The sequence below is a fragment of the Salminus brasiliensis genome, chromosome 8, assembly GCF_030463535.1.
Source record: "Salminus brasiliensis chromosome 8, fSalBra1.hap2, whole genome shotgun sequence".
NCBI lineage: Eukaryota > Metazoa > Chordata > Actinopteri > Characiformes > Bryconidae > Salminus > Salminus brasiliensis.
In genome coordinates this window covers 7,039,302-7,052,014 of record NC_132885.1, presented here as the reverse complement: position 1 = coordinate 7,052,014, position 12,713 = coordinate 7,039,302, and the positions used below count along the sequence as shown (strand labels likewise).

The 12,713-nt window shown below is 40.0% G+C and overlaps 1 protein-coding gene across 1 annotated transcript in view; it reads left to right on the top strand.

Annotated features, from left to right (window-relative positions):
* Window positions 1-1,633: 1,633 nt before the first annotated feature.
* Window positions 1,634-12,713, top strand: part of abca12 (ATP-binding cassette, sub-family A (ABC1), member 12) — a 106,577-nt gene continuing 95,497 nt past the window's right edge. The window contains exons 1-4 of the mRNA XM_072686225.1: window positions 1,634-1,702; window positions 1,954-2,047; window positions 8,781-8,961; window positions 12,220-12,289. Of these exons, the coding sequence (XP_072542326.1) occupies window positions 1,634-1,702; window positions 1,954-2,047; window positions 8,781-8,961; window positions 12,220-12,289 (414 nt within the window). The remainder of the gene's footprint in view (window positions 1,703-1,953; window positions 2,048-8,780; window positions 8,962-12,219; window positions 12,290-12,713) is intronic.

The window sequence follows — 12,713 nt, the reverse complement described above, 5'->3', positions numbered from 1 at the left end:
CAAAATCTGCTGCACCAGCTCTAATTCAACACTCTCTGTAATGAAATGTTCAATTGGTCAAAAGTTATTTATGCACTGACTATATCCACAACACTCATGCTTGTATCACAATAAAATATGGTCATATTGCCCATCCCTACTCAGAAGTAGTACTGCTAAGTAGTTTAAGTGCTGCAGTTTAGTTGGGGCTGCAAGATATTTGACAAAACTGACATTGGAATATTTTGTTCTGTGACACCAACAAATTACAGGAATTTTCACCAGATTTGATCAGAAGCCACCAGACATCAATGATCCACACATCATAATATCAATAATGCACTCTGTGGATCTGAGATTGGACTAAAATTATGATATTGAGATCTACTTTTAATAGTTCTTAAGTGCACATTTTCCAAAGTAAGACTTGTAGACTAATAATGAAGTGGAAGTACTCAAGTATTTTCACCCCCTGATTACAGATTTGTTATGTATGCACTCATACACTTAACCTCTTAACGCAGAAAGGCTTATTACACACTAAGATGTACTACTCTGTAACTACAGGGACGTCTGTACAAACTGGCGGGGCTATTTTTTGGTAACAGAAGTTTGTAATGAACGTCTGATGGGCCATAGGCTGTTTTAGGTGTTAAAGTAAATCATTTTAAATCTTAAATTTGCATAATTCAATTACATTACGTCTATTTGTTTCCCAACCAATCGAATGTTACATAATACAGATCCAGCATAAATAAAATGCACAAAAAAACTGAATGGTTATGGGTAGAAAACAGTTACAGGGTGACCCTTGTTGAACTTGTGGTGGAGAAAGAAAGAAAAAAAATTCTTTCAAATGACCTAGAGCAAAAACTAGCTGAAACTTGTGCTGAACAGTAATTTACAGAGCTACCAGATTCAGTGTTCAAAAGCAATGGCAAAATAATAATAAAAAAACATACATTTTAAATTTTATTTTATTTAAATAAATATTAGCAATCCATAACAGCTAAATATACTTTGGAACAGTGTCTGGGTCTAGGTTGGAGATATTTCACAGAATATAGTAGAATAAAGGATAGACCTTTTCTGCAATGTAATCTGTTTTCAGATTGACTCTTCTACTGTTTTTTCTACTGTTTCTACTATATTATATAATTATATAAATATTAGTATTATTAATATTATTCTTTATTTTTTGTTGTTGATTTTCTTATTTTAAGTGTTTTATTGATTGTTAATGCACAGCATGGTGCCAACAGGTTCATGTTAATCTGCTCCAGAGAGTCCTATTCCATTGTCTTGTACAGTATTTTTGTCTGTTGGACCGCTGGAAAAATACTGGCTATTGAGGTTAATGGGGTTCATAATACTAAAACACATAGATAAAATAGACAGAATAGACTGAAAATAGACTGAAAACAGACTGAAAACAGACTGAAAGAGCAGTAGTAACGTATTTGGTAGATGTGCAGCTATTTGACCAAATCAAGCATCAGATTTTAAGGTCTTAACCATCACATTTCCAAAGCTGTGTTTACTGCTGACTTTACTTGTAAATGATTTGTAAAGAAATGTGTAAAGTGAGTTGCTGTCTCTCTCTCTCTCATGCTCACTCTCTTTATTTTCTGTCTGGGTTAGTATCCTTCCTCTGATGGCCGGATTCTTCCAGCAGCTTCGACTTCTTTTGTGGAAAAATGCCTTGAGCGTCATCAGGCAGCCAGTGAGTTCTCAGACTACATTCCTCTGCACTGAAAATGTAGACTCAAACGACATACCGCACGGTGTCTTTCTTCTAGTTTGGCACAAATTGCGTCAGTATTGAGGTTCAAAAAAAGCAGACTGATCTAATCCCTTCATTATTTGTCAGCTGTCCTAAAACTAAATTAATAAATAATTGGGTAAACAATAAACAGAATTCAGTAAACAAAACAAAAATGCTGATGATCTGTGTGTATTTTTTTTTCTTCTCAGGGGTGGTCTCTGGCTCTCCTCATCTGGCCTCTGGTGATCTTCATCATCTTAGCCATCACCCGCTCAAAGTTTCCCCCAAATATCAAAGACACCTGTAAGTTCAGCCATTTCTTCTTAGGTCAATCAATGAAATGAATAAAGACTGCTCAGGCGTGTTGAGTAGAGCGTAGAGATTACTTCTGTACATCATATAATAACCTACTGCTGATGATCCATTTCCTACGTAGTCGGTTGGCCAAACAGCATTTTTAACATGCAAGCCCAGACTGGAGCATTATAATGGGCTTAGGCTGGGTCCCATCAGCCTCATCATTATGAATAAGTGATCAAATTTGTGTCATATTGTTTTCACGTGGGTGGCAGAGGAGCCTGGTGGTCAGTTTGGTAGGCGGCAGCTGGTCTGACCAGTGGTCCCCCATTTTTAGCTCTAACAGCTTCCACTTTTCTGGGAAGGCTTTCTATAAGATTTTGGAGTGTGTAAGAATTTTGTTATCCAAAGAGCATTTTTGAGGTCAGATGAGAGGACCTTGCTGGCAATCTCTATTTTAATTTATCCTAAAGGTGTTCGATGGGGTTGTGGTCAGGACTCTGTGTGGGCCAGTCAAGTTCTTCCACACCAAACTCACCAAACCATGTTTTTAAGGACCTTGCATTTTGCGCTGGGGCTCCAGTCATGCTAGAACAAAAAATGGCCTTCCTCAAACTGTTTCCACAAAGTCAGAAGATGTACAGTCATCCAAAATGTCTTGGTATTGGCTGTAGCTTTAGGATGGGCCTATGAGCCTATAAGCCATCCCCGGAAAAACAACCCCACAGCATTATCCCTCCTCTGCCAAACCTTGCAGTTGGCACAGTGCAGTCAGACAGGTAATGTTCTGGCCTTCACCGAACCCAGACATGTCCATCAGACTGCCAAATAAAATGCTCCAGGGTCCAGTGGCAGTGTGCTTTACACCACTACATCTGATGCTTCACAGTGGCTGTGGTGATGTTAATGCCAGAGAAGTTATGATTATTATTATTGGGTCAGCAGAGCATTGAAGACTTTTCTGCACTATGCTCTGAGCTCAGCACTCGGCCCTGATCTCGCTCTGTAACTTTACATGATCTGAAACTTGGTGGCTGAGTAAAACAAATCTGCTGCAGATAAAGGGGACCCCAGTAGTCAGTCTTCTAACAGGTTCAACTGGATGATGTGCAGCACATTTTGAATGAAGATCACTGTGTTACGTATCGGCAAATATTTGACTAGTAGTTTTTAATAATCTGACACTAATGATGCTTTTGTCTGCGATCTTAAGTGTATTGCGTTAAATAGAGTGTATTGTGAAGATGTCTTTAAATATATGATATATTTTTTTTACCATATCGCCCAGCCCTATTTCAGTTATATACAGTAGATATGAGAAAAGTAAAAGTCTAGCTTATGTGTAGAGGTGAAGAAGTTAAGAAAATAAATGTTGGCATTTAGTAATGATACCATCCAACAGTGGCTATCAATGGTACATAACCAACAGATGGGCTGAAAAGAGAAAATTTCAATGTCTTTTATATTGAATAAGCACAATAGGATGTAGATTTAGCTGTAACGTGATGCCGGAGTTGCTTCCTCAGTATTGAGCTTGTGAGAACATTTGATATTCCCTCTATAGAGTGGGGGGAAATTGGGTATCTCATTGTCCAGTAGGAAAATGCTTGATTATTTAACCACACCTAATCCTAGATTCCCATTCATGGACACAATTACCAATTGTTATGCACTCTGAAATCACTGCTTATGTATAATAATAGTGTTTAGTATTTACTGTACTTACAGTCATTGCACTTCTTTGCATGTATCGTATGTGTAGATACGCAAGACGTTAAAGAAAACCTGACGTTAGATGATGTTTTCCTTGAAAAGGTGGTTGTACTGCTTGTGGCGGCTTAGCAAAGAGGTCCACTGGGGTATCGTTCTTACCCACAGTGTTTTGTTGACTCATGATAGATTTCTCCTGGGTATCAGTGTGTTTTGTGTGGCCTTTTGTAAAGTCCTCACCTCTGCTAGGATAGGTTACTGAGATACCCAACATAGAGGCAATTTGCGCCAAAATATCTCAGTTCACGCTGATCAAAGGTCAGCTGTATGTCACGACTGAACAGGTGTAGAGATTTAAAAGCATGGGACCTCTGTATCAGTCTTGCTGAACAAAAGCAATGTTTGCTTATGAGGAAAATTTATGTACCATTGAATATAGGTACGGATGGTTCGCTGGGCTTTACCTTGAGAAGCAGGTTGGAGGGGGAGGATGAAAGCAATGGCTGAAAGCAAAGCCTCTTTCAGTGGAACAGTGTTTTCAGTCCCATGTCCCAGATCTCCCTCCCGCGAGGGTCGTTTTTTTGTCTTGTTGCTCAGGAAACGATGAGTCATGTTGGTTAGTGTATTACCTTTCAGACCAAAAACGAAAAAGAGCTTCCTTACCAACATTACTAGTGCAGATAAGTATTATATTTGAGCCTACTGATATGTGTGAGCACCATGCAAACATGTATGCACAAAAGTATTGGGACACCTACACATTACAGCACCTACAGGAGCTTTTATGACATCCCAGTCTAAATCCATAAGCATTAATATGGAGTTTTCAGCTCGATCAGCTTCCACTTTTCTGGGAAGGCTTTCTATAAGATTTTGGAGTGTGTAAGAATTTTGTTATCCCCAAGAGCATTTTTGAGGTCAGATGAGAGGACCCTGTGGCAATCTCCATTCTAATTTATCCTAAAGGTGTTTGATGGGGTTGTGTTCAGGACTGGGGTTGTGGGCCAGTCAAGGTCTTTCACACCAAACTCACCAAACCATGTTTTTAAGGACCTTGCATTTTACGCTTGGGCTCCAGTCATGCTAGAACAAAAAATGTTCTTCCCCAAACTGTTTCCACAAAGTCAGAAGCGTACAGTCATCCAAAATGTCTTGGTATTGGCTGTAGATTTAGGATTTCCCTTCCCTGCCTATGGGCCTATAAGCCATCCTTGGAAAAACAACCCCATAGCATTATCCCTCCTCTACCAAACTTTGCAGTTGGCACAGTGCAGTCAGACAGGTAATGTTCTGGCCTTCACCGAACCCAGACATGTCCATCAGACTGCCAAATAAAATTCTCTAGCACCATGCTCTGAGCTCAGCACTCGGCCCTGACCCCGCTCTGTAACTTTACATGATCTGACACTTGGTGGCTGAGTTGCTCTCTGTGGTCATGCAGATTTCTCCTGTACAACATCCAGAGAATTCGACCCTTCCTCCATAGAGAGGCTGCCCAGGTGCTTGTTCAGTCTCTTGTCACTATATTGACTACTGCAGCTCTCTTCTGGCTGGTCTCCCTCTGCGCACCATCAAACCCGTGCAACTTATCCAGAATGCAGCGGCACGGGTTGTCTTCAACATTCCTAAATTCAGCCATGTCTCTCCACTGCTGCGTTCTCTTCACTGGCTTCCTGTAGCTGCTGCCCGCATCAGATTCAAAACCCTGACTCAGGCCTACAAAGCCAAAAATGGACCAGCCCCTCCGTACTTGATGGCAATGGTCAAAAGCTGATCTGCACCAAGAACCCTTCCAGCTTCAAGTACGGCTCGGTTTGACCCGCAATCCCTCAAAATCCGCGGAAGACAAGCGTCCAGACTTTTTTCTGTCCTGCACCGAAGTGGTGGAACGAGCATCCCCTGGGTGTCGGAACGGCAGAGTCGCTCGCTGTCTTCAAACACAGACTGAAGACCCTCCTCTTCTGAGAATACTTGGGCGAAGAGTAGAGTACTATGGTCTTCATATTGACTTGAGCTGATGGAGGAAGATCTAGGAGGAAGGATATTTCACCAGCTGACTTGTTGTTGTTGGTGCAGCGGTGTCTCCTATTACATACAGAACCACGCTGGAGTTCAGTGAGCTCTTCAGAACCTCCCACTCTTTCACTAATGTGTGGAAAGGCAGACTGCGTGGCTAGCGGGCTTGATTTTATACACTTGTGGTAGTGGGACTGAATAAAACAATACTGTCCCAATACTTTTGTCCATGTAATGTGGAAACTCTTAAAACCACAGTGGCACATTATTCTGGAACTGTTGAAACTTTTATTACTTCTACAAATTATTAAGTAATTTGCTGACAATTTTGCTATAAAACAAAAATGGGTAAGTCATGTTATTATATTAATTTGAACAAAATGTTTAGTAGTAGTATTATGAGACTCTACTGTAAGTTCAAAACTGTTAAACTGTAAATTTTGCTGTGATGCTACTAGTTCTTCAAATTCCTCAGTATTTTAATGAAAATAATGTGTATGTTATGTAATATTAGTTCTACAAATTATTTAGTAATTCGTTATGAAGTGTGGACTTATGTTTAGGGCCTTGCACTTTAGCCTGAGATATTAATACAGCATGTACTGTTTTGTATTCTTATGATTGGGGTCAAACATAAAATTAAAAAGAGACACAGTGTTGAAATAAATGATTTTGACAAAGACACAAAGTAAAATCAGAAGGACACTGGTACCTTGGACCTATTTGTAGAATGTCTTAATGCTTTTTTCAATTTTTTAAAAGTGTTTTATATTCATCTGCAGTTAACTGTAACCAAAGTAATCATACTCATGTCTCAAAACACCCTGACTGCTTTGGTCAACTCAGCTTGATAAATGAATTTTGTGGGTTGATGATGGACTGAAATAGTAATATTAACTGGGGGAAATAGCTCAGCAGCATTCCTACTTTTGACAGTTTTATTTAAACATTGATATATTAGTAAGCATTTGATTTTAGTCCAGCAGGTGTAATTTCCCTTTCTTTACTCAATATTAAGGCACTTTGAAAAGCTATTTGCTTAACAAACATTTCACAACTTTCTCAATTTCACAATGCAACAGCTTTGAAGCAGGCACTCGTCAGGAGTGTTATATAGACAGCTTCAGAGCCAGAGCGCAACTCCTATGACTACAATATTTCTGTGTATAGAGAGTGTATTACTGTTAATAATTATTAACTATTCTGTCTGTTCTCTGAACTGTTAAATTTTGACAACAGATTGCTTTTAGATGTACAGGAAAATGTGCAGGAATAAACAGTGTCCCTCCAGGACATTATTATATAACATTCAGAATTTTGTAAAAGTTAATGGTAATGGGAAAGTTCATTTAAGAAACACATTAGACTCAAGCAAATGTTCTGACACTGCTTGCTGATCATTTTTAGGGTTTGTCAGAATATTAAGATTTTAAAACATGAATAGTACTGTAACATAAACTCATGTCTTACAGTTTTGCTTGTATCCTGTGTTTTGAGAACCCTATGGTTGCAGAGGTTTTAGTGACCATGGTCTTAGTAGGGATTAGAGGTATAACAATACATATAGAAGTATTTGTCACATGGAGTGAAATACACTGTATGTGCTATTAGGGTAAATATGGTAATTTCACAAGCGCTCATGCCACCTGGTAACTTTAAGGCTTATTTATGCTCAACATTTAAATAAGACTGAGCTTTCTGTCCATGCCCTGCATTTATTTTGTTCATATTCCGGATATAAACAGACAGCAGTACCACTAGAAACTGTGGTGGGAGTTACCCTCCCAATAGTTCCAGTGAAACCTGACCACTGCCATATGGTTTTTAAGTAAATTTTTGTTGTTGTCAGAAACCTTTGACTCCAAGCTGCCCTCTAGTGAAGCTAGACATCGATGCTAAACTCATGTCAAAAAGGATGCATAGAAGTATGTAGGCAGGGGTGGTTATATCATTTAAAACGGATGCCTTACTTCTCGTACATAAAGGAAGCATAAATGAGCCTTTCAGCTGTAAGCCATTGGATTTGCATGGTATTGTGGGAACTATAGGGATTTAGGAGTATTGCCATGTTAACTGTAGTCTTGTTTGCCCCCCACCCTGGTTAGTACACATATTACAGACCTAGATTTGAAGCCACCTTGCTGGCATTGCTTGCTCTCTTTTAAATTAAACTCATAGAGTTTAATGAATAAAAAAGTCTAAAAAATCTTTAATATAGTGCTTTTTGATGTAATTTAATCTGATTACCACAATAACAATACTATTACAATAATGGTAACACATTCTAGTACCTTAAAGAGATTTTCAGTGTCATGTTAGCACCATACTTGGCAACAGATAAAACCACTAGCTGCCAGTGAGCTATTACACCATGTGGGAGACCAGGGTTCGATTCCCAGTCTGGGTCGTATGCTGCGCCACAACCTGGGCAAGACTCCTAACACTACATTGGCCCACCTCTGTAATACGAGTTACCTTGTAAGTCACTCTGGATAAGAGCGTCAGCTAAATGCCATGAATGTAAATGTGTGTATTCTGAGAAATTCTATGCTAGTCTTCCCTCAGAAATGTATATTCACAGCTGATAGATAGTGTTAGGAGTCTTGCCCAAGGACTCTTATTGGTGTAGTGTGGTGTCCTTGCCCAGATGGAGAATCCTTACTCTGGAATTTTTTGGGGAACTGTGAATGAATGTAGAGGGAATCTACACCCTATATACTCACTATCTGAGCAGCTGCACATGAGCTCATGGTCATCTCCATGGCTGTATGTACTCAGATCCTCACAGCAATGTTCCAACATCTCATATAATGCCTTCCAGAACAGGAGAGGCTGTTACTGCAGCCAAGAGGGCACAAACTCCCCATTGATACCCTAGATATTAGAAACTCTGGATAAGCAGGTTATTTACTTAGCTTTGAGTGTATCGTAAATGTGCATCTTAGAATAGGGTATTTGGTATTCATTAAGACTTGTATAGGCCTTAATTACATTTTCTTCTCTTTCTTTTTAGGCTATGTGGCCCCACGGAATCTCCCGAGTGCAGGCTTCTTCCCCTTCCTGCAGACGCTCATGTGTAACACCGACAGCTCCTGCTCCAACAGGTCATACCTTTCGGACAGGAGCTCCAGAGCATATTCCATACCCAGGAGAAACCGGCATCGCAGAGATGCAGACACACCGGACACAGAAAGGTAGAACTTAACCTACCTCCTATCAGCTTATTGCTGCCAGTAAAATGCCTTATTGAGTATTTCCTATTGTTCTTTGATGTGTGGTTGTTGCTCAGATGCAGTTTTACATGCCCATTTACCACCCAGAATGAAATCAGCTGATTTTCCTTTTATGAAGGGCAACAACAATCAGCTCTGCTACCATTGGCTGGATTGCATAACCTAGCCTAGCTTTCCTAAGAGCTGTAGCCTAGCACCTGACCGGCCCTTTACCCCTCTTTGTTTGGCCTAGCCTTAGCTTTTATTCTTTTTGACTGCTTCCTTCCCTGTTCACGTGATGTGCGGAAGTACTCCATCTCATAGATAACCACAGCGGTTCTTGCTCTGTATTGATCATTCGCTCTTCTCTACTTGACCAGTAGTGACCAATAGTAATTCTTTCAGCACTTTTTAAAGCCTTGTTTTCATATTCTACTCCTGTGGCCGTTACATTTATCTTTAAAAGACTTTGACTAGTGCTGATACAGATGTGCAAATGCACACACAGCCAGTCTAGTTCCTGTAGTGCAGTACCGCCAATAGAACAGGACGCTCTCAAACAGATGTTCATGACCCTATGGGCACTATGCCTAATGTTAGGCGTGGGCTAGAGGGGTATAAAGACCCCCAGCATTGAGCTGTGGAGCAGTGGAAGAACTGTGTTCTCTGGAATGATGGATGGTGGTGCTCTATCCTATACTTTGGTGATGAGTTGGGGAGTTTGGGATGATGAGGTGGGGTGGTGATCATCCAACATCCTGACCTCACTAACGCTATTGTCATTGAATGCAATTCCTGGACAGCAGAGACAGTTACTCCAACAAAAGCCGAAACAACTCTTTTTTTTAATACCCTTGATTTTAGAAGAAACAATGAATAAGCAGGTGTCCAAATACTTTTGTCCATGTAGCATAAGGTTCTTCTATGGCACTTTTCAAAGAACTCTTTGTAGCATCTTTATTGTTTCAGGAGCATGGGCATGGCCCCTGACTTAAGGTGCAAAGGTGATCCCCAAGAAGTAACGTTATTTAGAAAGTACCATTCCTTTCACTTGTCTCTCTTTACTTCTGAGTCACTGCTCATTTATATTGTGATCTTTCCCTCAGTCAGTCAGACACTACAACCACAAGCGTAGCTAATGCGGGAGAATCCTCAGTGGTGTCAGACACAAAAGAAGTGAAGACACACCCTGATACTTCAGTCAGTATTCACAGAGACACCGCAAATGAACTCTTTGTGTCCGAGAGCAACCTGTTGCACTCTTAGTGTGGGGGTGGACATTTAACCAGCTCCGTCACGGTGCTAATAACAAGGCATTTTTACCTTTTGTGTGAATTGAAGCTGACAGGTGTGGTGTTTGTGTTGTTTCTCATACATTCCTCTGCCTGCCTCAGTCAGACACACTTGAGGTCAAATCATTTGTCTGTCAATACACCACAGTGTTACGACAGTTTGGAGCATGAGATGTAAGAGGCCTTAAAAAAAGCATACGACATGTAGAAAACCTGAGAAGTCTGCTGAAAGGAGGGTTTCGGGGAATGTTCTCAAAGTTGCTGCCTCGTTTTGCCTGTCCAGAGACCTCTTAGAGCAGTAGAAGCTAGTGTTCTTGGAAAAGTCCATCCCATTGTTCTTGCTCTGTACACGTGCCTGATAGCTTCACGTGATGCTGTTATCGTTCAGTTGTGGTATTGTACTGTGGTAAAGCATTTTATCTGGCCTTGAGGGAATTTTGTCTCTTTCATGCACTGATAGAGTCAGTGACAGCTGCTATGTTCCCCAGAGACCAGTATGGAACGGTAGCTTAGCTTTGGCCAGGAGAAGGCCTCACCCAGATCTTACCTCTGTTGTGTCTTTGCTAATTCTTCTTGTCAGTCTCTTATCAATCCATCAAGACTCTTTGCTCTTTACCTTTGTTTGTGCAGACCTGTCAATGATTACGTAAATGACCTTTCTTATGCCCTGATGCTTTAGAAAAGAGTTAGATTACTACTCTTTAAAAAGAATATCCTGCATTGTATCACATGAACATGATTCGCTCAGTTGAGTTGAGTTCAGTTGAATGTTTTTGATTTTTGTTCCTTTAAACTCTTTTTGTTTTTTGCCGATGTTTTTCCACTGTAAATGTAATTATGTAATGAACGGAAAAATAAAATTGCGTTACATAAATGCACTGTACATTATTACAGTTTATGCACCAGATTTTTTTCTCCTAGCTCATCGGTGCTACTTGAAGGCTTACCCCCCCTGGCCCACCTACAGAAAGGAGGTTTGGTTCATGCCATCCTGAAGAGAGAAACGTCCAACCAGTCGGAGATCCTGACGCTATGGGACACAATGCTCAGTGTGTATCTACCTTATACCTACCTATCCAACATGCCTGCAAATATATATATATATATATATATATATATATATATATATATATACATACAATACATACAAATATATATATATATATATATATATATATATATATATATATACGTTATGCCATATATATAAATGCCATATATACGTCATGTATAACACACTGGTTGTGTGTTTCTCTGGATACTTTGCAAGCCTCTTTTCATCCTGTTCTTCAATGGTCAGGACCCCACAGAACTGACCACCCCAGAGCAGGTAGTGTTTTGGTAGTGGGTCATTCTCAGCGCTGCAGTAACACTGACATGGTGGTGTCTTGGTGTTTAGTAGTGTGTTATGTTGGTACGAGTCAATCAGACGTAGCTCAGCATCACTGCTGGACTGAGAACGGTCCACCAACCAGAAATATCCAGCCATATCCTATGACCACTGATGAAGGACTCGAGGATGACCTTCTGTTTCTGACTTTACATCTACTAGGTGGACCAACTAGGTAGGAGTGTCTAGTGAAATTTATTAAACACCCTACCTGGGTGGTCTACCTTGTAGATGTATAGTCAGAGACAGAAGCTCATCTGTTGCTGCAGAGCTTGTGTTGGGATGAGTTTATTCCATCGTCATGGTCGTAATATTCTGATATGACACATACATACATGTAGGTGTTGTTGGAATTAATATGTAAAGATACATTTTAAAAGGTATATCATCCAAGAATTAAATTTGTATTGTATTCTTTGATTGGTTTGTTGACTTTTGGCCCTAAAAAGCCCTAAAATTGCTCAACAAAAAGGTTCAAATAGCAAAAAAGCTGTAAAGCTTTTTCTGACCGTGGCTATTGTGGCTAAACAGGTTCTTTTTTTTTTTTCAAGATTCCAGCTCAGGTGTTTCGCCGAACATGACCGCCTCCATCCTGGACGTCTTGAACAGCACCGTACTGGCCAATCAGGTTAGTGACAAGGCCTGAAAGTATGCTGTTGTCTGTCTTCTCTGTAGCTGAACGACTGCCAGCCTGTGTGTAGGTGATAACGAATAGGTGTAGCTTTCACAGGAATTTCAGTTTACCTTTTCCCTGGTCATTTTCTGGTCATATCTGGTTTTAGACCTGTGGTAATTACTTTAATAGCCTTTAGAGATATTGAAATATCAGTATGCTGGACTGTAATGCATTTAAATGTTCTCATTAACCAGACACTCTTTACTGCTTCATAAACCCCTTCATACAATACAATTGATCATAGGCCACATCTTAATAAACGTTCTTGAATGCTTAATTTGCACAGAACCTTCTAATATCTGTAATATTTAACCCTATCATACCTAACATCTCACACTAAAAATAAAATGGATTAAATTGACCTGGGTTTGAACAT